The sequence below is a fragment of the Tenrec ecaudatus genome, chromosome X (assembly GCF_050624435.1).
Source record: "Tenrec ecaudatus isolate mTenEca1 chromosome X, mTenEca1.hap1, whole genome shotgun sequence".
In the NCBI taxonomy this organism is placed as follows: domain Eukaryota; kingdom Metazoa; phylum Chordata; class Mammalia; order Afrosoricida; family Tenrecidae; genus Tenrec; species Tenrec ecaudatus.
Genome location: NC_134548.1, coordinates 31222 through 44689, shown reverse-complemented (window position 1 = coordinate 44689; position 13468 = coordinate 31222). Strand labels below are relative to the sequence as shown.

Here is a 13468-nt window from a genome sequence, read left to right as displayed (position 1 = left end):
CCCTGCAGGACAGGGCGGAGCTGCCCCTGTGGGTCTCCCAGGCCGTCAGTCTGCACGGGAGCAGACCGTCTGGTCCTTCTCCCAAGGGGCAGCTGGTGGGTTTGAACTGCTGCCAGCAAGCTCAGTGGTTCACACCCAGCAGCCGCTCTGAAGGACAAAGACGAGGCTGTCTGGTCCGGTGATCACAATCCACAGACTTGATGGCATTGAGTTTTGTTTTGAGGCTTTTAGGGGCTTCTTTGGTCAGAAAGGAGAAGTAAAGATGGCAGTGCCCCTGCACCCAGGCCTCCCTCCGCTCTTTCAGGGGCATGCACAGTGCTAGTGGCCAATGAGAATGCAGGCCATAGGAAGAGCTCTCTGAGAGGAGGAGGGAGGGCCAGGGGTGCTCGGGATTTGGCCAAGAACTCAGGCCCCCGACTCTCAAAGCTGGTGTGGCTAGTTGCCCACTCGTTACGCTACAAACAGGAAGGGCAGCAGCTGAAGCCCACCGGCCACTCTGCAGGAGAAAGATGAGGCTGTCCGCCTACGCAGAGAGGGACAGCCCCAGACACCCTGCGCAGGGGCCCTGTGTGAGGACCGGCCACCAGGCCGTGGACAGAAAGGGCTCCTGTGAACTTTGGGTTTCTGGAGCCTGGGCCTGGGAGGTCAGGAAGCAGCACCTGCTTGGAAAGTGGCCCCAAGGCCTGGAGGGAAAGTGGGAAACGTGGCAGCCTCCAAGGGCACCTTGGGGGGGGGAGGACAGAATCGTGGGTGGGTGAGTGGGGCAAAAGCAAGAGATGGAGAACAAGCAGCTTTGACCTTCAGCGCATGGGCACCCCTGACCCTGGAAGGGACAGTCAGGGACCCTGTTTGAAGTGACCTGGTGAGAGGCGAGGCGTGGAGAAAGCCCGAGGGGCAGTTATGAGCACCGGCAACGGTTTGCCACAGCGTGGGCCTGGAGCGGGCCCTTTATATGTGTGTCATACATGCACCATCCGTGTTCTCACGCCATGGGAGACGAGTACAGGGCGGCTGTGAGGGCGAGAAGCCACAGCAGGAGCATAGGGTGGGGCCTGGCATGCGTGTTGCACCTGCTGCACACGTGTTCTGACACGTGAAACACCCTCAGAGAGCACGTGAGGGGACTGGACGCCAACGCTTCCTGCTCAGCGGGTCCTTTCCACCTTTGTCACCACCCCGCCGGGCAGCCACGTTACGTCCCGTCGACACTTGGTGAGATGGGAGTAGAAGCATCCAGTCCTGGGGGAGCCTGCTGGGCTTCCAGAGTCCACGGCAGAGAGCATCCTTGCCCTCCAATTCTAGTGTTTGTATTTTGACGCTTTCTCAGCAGGGTCCCAAGGCCCTCAGGTCTTTCCAGGCAGCCTGGGGCGCATGCACATCCCGTGTGTCCGCAGGCCCTCAGAGCTGTCCACATGCTCTGTGGTGTCCTGAAAGCCCCCCGATAGAGGTAGCCGGGGTTGACCGAGCGTCACACCTGTGGGCCCCGGGGGACCCCACCCCACCCCACGGTTCTCCAACCCAGCATCACTGGAGATACCGCTGCGACCATTCACACACGAGACTGTCTGGGAGGGAAAGGGGTCCTTGGGGCAAGTGGCCTTTGGAGGGGGGCTGCCATGCCAGGGAGGCCAGAGGGAGCTGAGCTGGGCCCACGCAGACCCCACAGCAGGCGCCCCTGCCCGCCTGTCCTCCTCACAGGCATGTGGTCCCAAGGACAGGGGTCCCATTTGTGGGACTGGGAGCCGGGCATGTGCCCGGGAGTGTCACAGAAGGGCCTGGTGGCCGGGTGTCAGCCCACCCTGGACATCATCAGGCCAGCAGCTTGTCGTTGAGCTGAATGACATCGCTGACAAAGCTGTTGGCCCCAATGAAGTCGCCTGCGATGATGTTGGTGCAGTGGGCGCCGGGCCCCGGGCACTGCTCACGGACCCAGGCGCTCAGGCAGGGCAGGCTGGGCAGCGTCATGGTCTCCAGGGACTGGGAGGGGTGCACCAACACGTAGCCCAGGTTCTCAGTCAGGTTGATGCCGGCCACAAACAGCCCATCTGGAATGGGGGGGTGCACGGGAGGGGACAGACGGCTCACATCCACACCTCCCTCCCAGCTTTTGCGCCCCGCCCCATCCACATCTGCGGGGGAGGGATAGAGTCTAACCAGAGACTGCAGGGTCCTCACAATTCAGCCGGGACTGGCGTGGGTTTGGGGAACAAACCCACCCTCAGCATCCCCTGTGAGAGTGGGCTGGTCCTCTGCTCTTGAAATCAACCCAACTCCCATCCACCGAGGGGACGCCGACTCACGACGACCCTGCAGGACAGGGCGGAGCTGCCCTGTGGGTCTCCCAGGCGGTCAGTCTTTATGGGAGTGGACAGTCTGGTCCTTCTCCCGAGGAGCAGCTGGTGGGTTTGAACTGCCGACCCTTCGTGAGCAGCCCCAGGTGTAATCACTGTTCCACCAGGCTCACTAGCGTCACGTGGAGTGTGGTCCACCTTACAGCAAACGCGTCCGTTGGATGTCATCTTTTCACCACAGTGCGACACGCACCTCTATCTTGCCCCCAAGCTTTGAGCTCCCCACAGGGGCCCCTTGAGAACACACGCTCAGTCTGGAAAGCACACCTGTGCACATCCCAGAACCTACCTGGGCGGCCGACACTCTTCATGGTCTCTAGGTATTGGATGAGTTCGTCGGTCTTCACCTTGTTGCCCCACCAGTAGGGCACCGCCGGCCACAATTCCGGGTGTCTGCTAACTGAGTCTGGGGCCTCATAGGACAGCACCACCTGGCGGCCACACGCCCACAGCTGCCGCAGTGTGGGCACCTCCTGGGGACAGAGGTGTGAGGGGCAAGTTGGGGGCTGCCCGCTGACACTGCCCACCGTATCAGCCCAGACAGTGACCACCTGTCTATAGAGGTGGGCTCCCTCTGCGAGGGCCCCATCGTGCTGGGGGCTGGGCAGCATAACCAGTAGGAAGCACACATTAAAAGTCACGCATGGTCCTCCGGCCCCATGACCAGTAACCTCAATCCAGCATCCAAGACCTGATTGGTGACCCTGGACAGTGCAAGCTGCCTTAGGTTCGTTGAAAGGAAAACGCCTGGTTGTCACCTTCAGAAACCTGTGCCATGCAGTTCCAGCTGAGGCACATGGGGGCGCCCCTGGAGCTGAAGCCAGCACCCCCTTGCCATGGTCCCCTGGAGGTTGCCACTGACTGCTGGACTCGAGGTCAGTAGTTCAAAGCCACCAGGTGCGCTGCATGCTCCTGTGCCGACTGAGCCTCAGAACCCGCAGGGGCAGTCCCTGCAGGGCTGCTGTGAGAATCCAGTTCACGGCAGGGAGATCTCAATGCTTCCCAGAACCGAGACGCTGTCACACGCACTGGACGCGTCGTTAGGAGAGACCAGACCTTGGAGAAGGACGGCATGCTCGGTCAAGCGGAGGGGCAGCGACACAGAGGAAGGCCATCGACGAGATGGTCGGACACAGTGGCTGCAGCCGTGGCTCAGACACACAGGGATGGGGAGGAGGGGTTTTGTCCTGATGGACATCAGGCTGCTGTGACCGGAGCTCACTGGGAGCTGAGTCCACCCTGAGCGGCCTCATAAGAAAGGCCTGGCTGCTGCTTCAACCCTCTCCGAGCCCTTTCACGGGCACCGCGGGTGGGGCCGCTCTGGCCCTGGATGGGATGGGGTCAGAACAGCGCCAAGGACAAGAGGAGGGGGTCTGCACACTCACAATCTTTGCAGGGATGTGGGGCGCAGCAAACACTCCACGCACCCCAATAGTTTCCCACATGCAGCTTCGCAGTAGAAAACAGGGCTTCCCGACATGGAGCCCAGCCCGTCGCAGAGCCGCCACTGGCTACAGTGGGAACTGCAGGCTTCCCTGGCGCACCCTCGCCCCCGGCTCAGGGATGCATCCCGCAAGGAGCAGGGCGCTCACGCTCTTGCTGCACCAGGGCCCAGAGGCTCACAGTGAAGGCGCATCCCGACGCTGCCGGTTCCCTCTGGCTGTCACACCTAGACCCTGTCCCCGCCAGGCCTCCCATGCCCGCCCCATTGGACCCGCCCTCGAGGGGTGCGCCGGCTCACCCCCCGCGGGCAGAGCATGTCTCCAAAGATGTTCTTGATACAGGAGACCAGGTATTCATGCAGGTCCTCGCCCAGGCCCTCGAAGTTCCTGCACGCCAGGATGACCACCTCTCGGGGGTGGCTCTCCAGCCACTCAGAGATCTCTGTCAGGGTGTCCTGGGGGCGGGGGGATGCAGTCACCCTGAGTGCACACAGTGCCCCCCCACCTACCCCCCTGACCTCTTGTAGACCAGGTGCATGCCCTCCCCACACACACCTGCCCCCCCTGACCTCGACCAGCGCCGTGGTGTAGACCATGTGCACGAAGTGCAGGTTCTTGGGGGACCCCTTAGCCATGTGTGCCACCCGCAGGTCCAGGTACCGGACGCCCGCGTCCAGCTGCTCCGTGACGGTCAGCACCTGCATGGGAAGCCCAGTCTCTCTTAGGCCAGCCCGATGGCCACCAGTCACTAGGGAAGATAGCCAGGACTGTGGACGCCTAACCCTGGGAGGTTTAGCCGCTGACTCACCTATCCTGCGAGCCCCTGCTCTGTGGGGTCCCCTGTCAGAGCCTGTAGGGTCTTGGGGACCCTCTCTTGAGTGATGTAGATCGCAGCTGCTACAGGCATGACACCCTAGCCTGCTGCCTGTGTCCCTGTGCACCCCGACCCGGGTCTCGGGCCTCCCTTCAGGGTCCCAACTACTGAGAGGGGCCAGTTATCAGGACTCAAGGGGGATGCAGGGCCCCACAGACCCTGAGCAGGACATCACAGGGGGGGCTGCCCCTCACCACATGGCAGGGTGCACGCACACAGCCACGGACACTGTGTGTCCAAGGCTGTCAGTCTTCACCAGAGCAGCCTCGTCTTTCTCCCTCAGGACAGCGTGGGGTTTCACACCGCTGACCTTGCATTGAGCACCTCACCCACTGTGCCAGAAAGGCTCCTCTCCAGGATCCCCCACCTGCCCCCAGTTCCCGTAACCCCAATGCACCCTGAAGGCAGCTGGAGACCACCCTGGGGGGGGGGGGAGGGTGTGAGGTCCTTGGATCCTCCCCGCTGAATCGCGCAGAGCTTCCATCCACAAGCCCAGGTGAGCAGACGCAGGAGCCACCCCCGAGCAGGTGAGTGACAGAGCTGCCCTCCCTGAGCCCAGGTAAGCAGTGGGCCGTACCTGAGTGACGGACCACCTGAACACTACGGGCTGGATGACGCAGGGAATCAGCTTGCTGAGGAGCTGCAGGACCTTGGGCTGGTCGGAGGCGATGGGGGACTTCCTGCTCAGGCAGTAAGTCATGGTGTCGTGGCTGCCTGCACGGGGTACCGGGGGGCACCGTGTCCAAGACCACCCCGCACACGATCCTTCGAGGGACTGGGACGTGTCCCCTGCAGGGGGCGAGGGCGAGGCTGTGCCCTGTTCTGGGTGCCTGTGAGCGGGACCTTACTGGAAACAGGGCCTTTACAGACAAGGCCACAATGTGATGTCACACCGGAACAGGAGTGTGTCCTCGTGACGGAGGGAAAAGACAGAAGGTGGAGAGATTCTGACACAAGCCCAGGGACGCCTGGGCCCCAGGAGCTGGGAGAGACCATGAGGACGGATCCTACCCTGTAGCTTCCTGAGGGAGCCCGGCCCTGCCCACCTCTGGACCTCAGACTGGTGTCTTTGCAGATGTCACTTACTCAGCATGAGGTCATTCTGGGGCAGGGGCCCTCACCCTACAGGAGTAGTGTCCTGACCACAGAGGAGAAGGGACACAGAGGGGAGACGGCCCCGTGGAGACAGAGGCAGAGGCTGGAGAGATGCAGACACCGCCTGCCTCCAGCCTAGAGACAGCAAAGGGGAGGAACTGGCAGGAGAAGAAGGAGGGATGGGGGAAGGAGGAGGTGCGTGTGTGTGTGTCCACGCTCACCTGGCATGGGGAGGTGTATGTGGGGGTAGGTGTACATGTGTGTGCATGTGTTAGTGTGTTTGCGTGTGTGTATTCATGCTCACCTGGGATGGAGAGGTGGTGCAGGGGCACATCCCAGAGCCGGGGGCAGAGCTGTGACATCCAGTTGGGGTTGGTGGCCTGCAGGCTCCGGAAGCCGCAGGAGGTGCTCAAGCGGCTGCCCATGAAGGGGGGCCAGAGGGGGTACCTGGGACCTGCGGAGCAATGGGGTGCACAGAGCTGAAAGTGCACCTCTTGACAGGGGTGCTCACGACCAAACTCTTTCCTTGGGCACAGAGGGATTGTCAGGAGGGTGTGCGCGTGTGTGCATGTGTGTGCTTGCACCTGTGACCTGAGGGGGGAGCGAGACAGGGACTCTCAGAGACAGCCCTGCTCTTCCTGACCCTCCTCAGACAAAATTCAAAGTCCACCCTCAGCCAAACCCACTGCCCTTGAGGAGACGCCAACTCATGGCGACCCTGCAGGACAGGGCTCCTACGTCGTCAGTCTCTACGGGAGCAGACAGTCTGGTCTTTCTCCTGAAGAGTAGATAGATAGATGATAGATAGATAGATAGATAGATAGATAGATAGATAGATAGATAGATAGATAGAAAGAAAGATATAGATGGATGATAAGCACTGCCATCGAGGGATGCCGACTCACAGTGACCCTGCAGGACAGGACAAAACCACCCCTGGGGGTCTCCCAGGCTGTCAGTCTTTACAGGAGCAGACGGCCTCATCGTTCTCCCTTGGAGTGGCTGGTAGTTTTGAACCACCGACCTTGTGGTGAGCAGCCCAGCTGAAACCCACATCCCCTCAGGGCCCCTCATGGATAACATCCAAGATGGTTCATTTTGCAGCTCCTGCCGACTGCCATTGGGCTCTGCCTGAACTCACGGCGCCCTGTGCTGCCCGGCCTGAAACCAGCCGGCGGCTGGCTGCTCTGACCACAGGTTTCAGAAGTCCAGCCTTCCTCCCACATCCCTGTGGGGCTGGAGCAGCCACCACGTTCCACTGGTCTGTACGCCATGTAGGATGATGTCCCACAGAGCACAGTGGTGGCTTTGGAAAATGCCTTCAGGGAGCGTCTGGAAGCAACGTGAGAGCCTCGTGGGGACGGTCACTCTGAGCAGCACGCAGCTGCTTCTGTGAGATGACTGCTGGCTGACACGGCCGGCCGTGCCCACGTAGATTCGGCTCTGCTCTGGGATTTCCCCTACAGAGTGTGGAGAGGTGGCCAGGTAGCTCCTGTCCAGGGCCCGCTGGACCCAGGATATGGTCTGATGACTGTCTGCGGTCTGACAGGGAGAGGTGGCCATCTGGAGAGCTTTGGAGAGCGGCGGGCATGCAGATGAAGAGGGATTAGAGCCTCTTCTGTGGGTGCCAGGTTCTGAGTGTCTCTGATGAGCATGACCATTGGTGCCCACCCACCTGCCCCATAAACCGCTTGTTTTTGCTTCCTCACTTGGAGTGGACATTCCCTGGGCTCAGTCGTCCAGAGCAAACACTCACAGCAGATTCTCACAGCCAGTCATTATCGGAGCCCTGCTGGGACTGGGGGTTACACCAGGCACCTGGGGTGCCCACTCTTCCAGCTCCACACTCATGTTTGAGCTTCCAGCTGGCCATGTCAGATGCTGAGTGGCCCCGACGCCCACCAAGGCTTCTTACTGTAAGATACAGATCGTCTGAGATGACGAGGAAGGGCCATGAGTTTATAGGACCAGGACCCCCCACAGCAGGACAAGGACCTGAAGCAGAAGAGAGACCGAGACAGAGAGAAGAGAGACAGACAGAGAGATGCAGTACCCTACAGTCAGATGTCCAGCTTCCTAAGAATGAAAAAAATAAATGTCTGTCTGTGACATCTGCCCCGGGGCACATCAGTGACAGGATCACTGGAGATCCCAGGGGCCATGGTGCTGAGCAGGTGACTTGCTGAAACCTGCATAAGACAAGCCACGCCAGGGAGCAGACGCCCGCGATTTCCACCAGGAGGCAGAGACTCGCCCACTGCGTCTGGGAGCAGATGCCATGTGTCTGTGTCTGTGAGCAGGTACCATGAATGTGTGTGTCTGTGAGCAGGTAATGTGTGTTGTCTGTGAGAAGGGACCATGTGTATGCCTGGGAGCTAGTACCATGTGTCTGTGACTGTGAGCAGGGACCAGGTCCGTGAGCAGGTCCCCCGTGTCTGCCTGGGAGCAGGTACAAACTACGTTGCTGTGTCCATGACCAGTTGTCACCTTTTCCCCCTCCGTCTGTATAAACCGATACAGAAGCTGGTTTCCTCGACTTAACCAAGTGTGTGCCACTTCCTCATCAAGAGACCTGGCTCCTGCTCCTGGCATCCCCTGCACAGCCCCAGCCCCAGCCCGCTCAGACCCCACGTCTCACCTCGACGTCAGCCCAGAATCTTAGTTCGCCAGACCTGGACTCCTCAGCTCTCTGGACACCCTGCTGCAAACAGCTGCCAAGACGCCTGAGCCTGCCCGCCTGCCTGCTGTGTTCACCGCTCCTGGGGGATGGAGGACAGGATGACTATGGCTCCAGGGGCCCTGACCAACATCAGAGTCAGGAAGGGGGTCCTACAGGGAGCTGCAGGGATCGCCGACACCCCCGTGGGAGACTATGATCCCTTCATCCCCTTTACCATCATCTGTTACTGTCTGTGCTCTTACGGAGCAGGGTGGCCTCCTGCTTACAGGTCAGCAGTTTGAAACCACCCGCTGGCTCCAGGGGAGAGAGATCAGCTGCCCCCGCCCGTACAGAGTCACCACCCTGGAGCCTGCAGGGGCAGGTCTTCTGTCCCATAGGGTCCTTGAGTTCAAATCCAGAAGACCGCAGTGAGTTTGGGTCTGTCATGCAACTCTCTATCTACATCCCTCTCTGATGACCCTGTATGTGTGCTGCGGTTTCATTTTTACACATACACTATGTTAATATGTGTCTGCTCACCTGTATGTCTCTGTGTTATTACATGTCTCTTTCTATGCAGACTCTGTTAGGATGTATCTGTGTGCCTATAGCTGCTGCTCTCTCTGTCTCTACCCATGTGTGTGATTACCTAGGTATCTTTTCTGGGCATTATTTATGCCCCCTCCTTTTACTTTCCCTCCCACGCTGATTTTCCACAAGCACTAGCATCTGCTTCTCTCTGTGGGAAAACCATTTTTCCTTGCGTTTATTTTCCTTTGGTAACAGTGGCCTCCGACAGTGACTGCCTTCAGGGACTGCCCGATTTTGCTCAGCACAATAGCTTCCAAACATGTGCGTGTTGTGAGGAGCGTGACAGTGTCATGACCATTCCTTAGAGACACACAGCACTGTCACCATTCCTCAGACACACACACTCTACAATTCCACACAGCTATGGTCATCCTTTAGAGATGTCCTGTTCCATCCCACACAGCACTGTCACCATGCCTCCACCCACACACTCTTCAATTCCACACAAAAGTATCACCGTTCTTGAGATACAGTATTCCCTTCCACACAAATCCTTCCTTAGACAAACATATTCCATTCCAAACAGATGGCCATCTGTCTTTAGATACACACTATATTCCCTTCCGCACAAACTGCCCCAAGCCCCCGCCCCCCCACCGGAATAGGCTCGCAGAGCCTAGGGGGCGATGGTCTCCGGGGCGCCAAACATCTCTCACCCCAAATGAATGAACGAGTGAAGGCGAAGGCGCCCCATCCAGCCATCTCGCATGGACCCCACTCCCCATACTGGGGGGGGGCGGTAACACTGCACCCCTAAACCGCACTCCTGTTTGGGAGGGTGCAGCTCCCTCCGCAGCGCTGCAGTGCCTGGTATCTCAGGGAGCATCGCCATAATCCCACACCCCCCCCTGTCCCCCGTGCTCCTGCTGCCGGCCTCTGTCCAGTCAGCACACTCCGGCTGCCCGCCTGCCAGGGCAGCGCTGCCAGCAGGGTGGGCGCCCTTCCTGCTGCGACCTCTGCTGGTTCCTGGCTTCCAGCCGTGAGCAGTCCCGGGGCGCCGTGCTTTGCAAACTGGATGCAAGACTGTGCATCTGGAGCGAGGATCCCCCAGAGTTTGCAGGGCACCCCACTGGCCCCCGACCACAGGTGCCCCCGAGGGGGCTGAAGAGCATGCTCCAGGGGCTCCTTAGGGCATTGTGACCCATTGACACAAGAGGGGAGGGGAGACAGGTGCAGGGGGCTCAGGGTGGGGAGCTATCGCATGATCTTATGCTGCCCCCCCAGCTCTCCCCATCAGGAGGCCAGTAATGGCCACTGAAGATCCTGTTCCCACAGGTACCTGACCACGGAGGGTCCTGTCCCCACATCCTCTGTTCACACAGGTACCTGACCACGGAGGGTCCTGTCCTGTCCACACGTCCTCTGTTCACACAGGTACCTGACCACGGATGGTCTTGTCCTGACCCCACATCCTCTGTTCCCACAGGTACCTGACCACGGAGGGTCCTGTCCTGACCCCACATCCTCTGTTCCCACAGGTACCTGACCACGGAGGATCCTGTCCCCACATCCTCTGTCCCCACAGGTACCTGACCACGGACGATCTTGTCCTGACCCCACATCCTCTGTTCCCACAGGTACCTGACCACGGAGGGTCCTGTCCTGTCCACACGTCCTCTCTGTTCCCACAGGTACCTGACCACGGAGGATCCTGTCCCCACATCCTCTGTTCACACAGGTACCTGACCACGGAGGATCCTGTCCCCACATCCTCTGTTCACACAGGTATCTGACCACGGATGGTCTTGTCCTGACCCTACATCCTCTGTCCCCACAGGTACCTGACCACGGAGGGTCCTGTCCTGTCCCCACGTCCTCTGTTCACACAAGTACCTGACCACGGATGGTCTTGTCCTGACCCCACATCCTCTGTCCCCACAGGTACCTGACCACGGAGGGTCCTGTCCTGTCCCCACGTCCTCTGTTCCCACAGGTACCTGACCACGGATGGTCTTGTCCTGACCCCACATCCTCTGTTCACACAGGTACCTGACCACGGAGGGTCCTGTCCTGTCCCCACGTCCTCTGTTCCCACAGGTACCTGACCACGGAGGATCCTGTCCCCACGTCCTCACGTGTAGGAGTCTGGGATCCTTCGTGGTCCCAGGGCACTTGCGTTCCTGCCCCACCCCCTCACCTGGCTCACTGTCACGCCCTCCGGCTCTGTCCACCGGTCCTTCTGAAGCAGAGCCGCCGCTCCGCCCTCCTTCCTCTGAGTCCAGCCTTCCCGACTGCACTGAGCGCCAGGAGCCCCCACAATGCCCGCCCGCCTGGCTCCAGCGCGCCCCTCCCTCCATCCGTCGGTCTGTCCGGCACGCCCCGAGGGAAGGCCGCATTCCCGCCCGCGCGCCCAGATGCCTGGACCGCGACGCAGCCATTCCTGCGTGCTGACTGCCTGCACTCGGGGTCCCTCCCCCTCCGCGTGCCACGGTGGGACCCCGGGCCTTACCCCGCCCGGCTCGTGCGCCCCTCGCGGACCAGCAGGCAGGCGCGCTGTCCTGGGGCCGCGGGGTCCCCACCCAGTCAGCAGGGGACGGCGGGCAGCTCCTGCTCCAACCTGCGGGCCCAGAGGGGCTCTAGCCTCAGCTGCAGAGTCCCGGTACCCTCCCTGCCCGCAGGCCCGAGGGGGTACCCTCGGCGAGGCCTCTGCCCCTGGGTGGAGGGCATCCCCAAAGAGCGGGTGTCCACCCCTCTGTCCACCGCCCCTGCCCCACCCCAGGCCACCTGGCCATCGTGGTGAGATGACCAGGGGAGAGTGCCTGTCCTCAGTGGGGTCGTCACTGGACCCCTGGCTCCTGTCCCCCGCCCCACCTTTCTGTTCCTGACGTCTGTGTTCCTGGTTCCCTGGGATCAGAGGGGCAGGCTTGGGGCTGCCTGCCAACCGCCCAGCTCACATGCCGGACCCGGCACCCTAACCCGCCACCATCAGAAATCAGGGACCCTGTGAGCTCTAAGCCTTTCCAGCCTCCAGCCCGCCCTCCCTCCTTCCACCCATCCTCCCCTCTCCCTTCCCCCTCCTGTTCGCTCACCCTTCGCTTCCGGCTGACCGGTGGCTTCCTTGTTTCTCTCCCTCCCCGCTCTCGCGGGTCATGACAAGGACCCCAGGTGGGGGCCCCCCGGTTAGTGCACCAGTGTCCCGGGGTGGTGCTGGCAGGGAGACTCCGAGGTGGGGGCCCTGGCTGGTCTGTGGACCCGTGTGCCCCCTGGGTGAGGCTGCCCTCTGGGAGACCCACAGCTGGGAGTTGGAGGCAGCCGGGAGCAGCTCACAGAGCAGTGCTGCGGTGCCCTGGCAGTGCCAGCCTCCCTGGGGCAGGAACTGGACCTGGTGCTGGCCTTGGCGCAGGGTGTGCATCGATCCCTGGCCCGTGCCTGCACCCCTTCGCTTCCTGCCGCTGGAATGTTCCGAAGGTCCTGAATGGGACCTCCTCCCCTGCAGGGCCCTTCTGGCAGTCCTTGTGCAAACAGTGAGACCATCCCCACCTGGGGGGGTGGGGCAGCGGAGCCTCCCTCCCCCGCACTTCCAGCTGGAAGCTACACCCATACTCCTGGCAGCATTGGGCCCCGCCCACTTGATCTGACCTGACCTGATCCTCTGGGCTTGGGCAATCGAGGCGGCGGCAGACCGAGGGTGTGGGCGGTTGGCTGCCATGTCTGTCCACAGAGCAGACAGGCTTCAGCAGCAGCTAGGAGTAGGTGTGGGTCTCTGAACGCAGGGGCTACCTGACAGTCGGGAGCGAGCGGGGTGGTGGTCCCTGCCCTCACAGCAGACCCAGGCCTGGCTGACAGTGTGGACAGACAGCACTTCCAGGTAAGGGGAGTCAGGCTCACGTGAGGAGTAGCCTGCCCTAGCCTGTCTGCACCCCGGAACTTGTCAGCGCACAGCTTCCCCTGTGGGGCTGTTTGTGAGGCTGTGGCTCCTGAGGGGACAGACAGTCCGTCTTTCTCCTGGGAGCAGACGGTGGGTTTGAACCGCTGACCTGGAGGTGAGCAGGTCCATGTGTCCATTGCCCAGGGTATGTGGAGAGTCTGACAAGCCGGGTCCCATCCTTGTGGGTTTTAAGACTGCAGTGAAATGGGTAAGTGTATATGAGGGGATTTGGAAAGGCGTGGGCACGTGATAAGAGATGATCACGGGGTCCCTGGGGCCCGTTTGCTGAGCCCCCACCCCCTGCTCCCACAGGGAACCTTTGCTGGCTCAACAATCTCTACTTCTCCCTTGGGTGCTGATAACAAGAGTGGTCATGTGCACCCTCTCCACCAGCGAGCCAGGCACTGCCTCCTCCGGGAGCCAGGAAATGGCTCCTGGAGCCCCTCCCTGCCCCCCCCCCACAGTGCTGCACACTCACAGCGACCCCACAGATCCACCCACCCCTCCCCCCGGGGCATTCTGTTCCTGGTCTCGCAGGGCCCAGGATCACAGGGGGCCCTTCAGGCCCTGATGTTGCAACAGAATCTG

The 13468-nt window shown here is 61.0% G+C and overlaps 1 protein-coding gene across 2 annotated transcripts; it reads right to left on the bottom strand.

The window, feature by feature from the left end:
* On the bottom strand, positions 1–12476 carry LOC142434543 (PI-PLC X domain-containing protein 1-like). 2 transcript variants are annotated; one of them, XM_075539239.1, is made up of 8 exons: positions 12042–12476; positions 8401–8521; positions 6067–6216; positions 5245–5381; positions 4363–4491; positions 4093–4248; positions 2641–2824; positions 1–2045 (listed from the first exon to the last, which is right to left on the bottom strand). In XM_075539239.1, exons 3-8 carry the CDS (start codon positions 6185–6187, stop codon positions 1810–1812), a joined length of 963 nt encoding a protein of 320 aa, XP_075395354.1. In that variant the 5' UTR covers positions 6188–6216; positions 8401–8521; positions 12042–12476; the 3' UTR covers positions 1–1809. The 2 variants fall into 2 exon arrangements, with proteins under 2 accessions (XP_075395354.1, XP_075395355.1); XM_075539240.1 differs by lacking the exon at positions 12042–12476 and adding an exon at positions 11150–11236.
* Between the last annotated feature and the right edge of the window lie 992 nt (positions 12477–13468).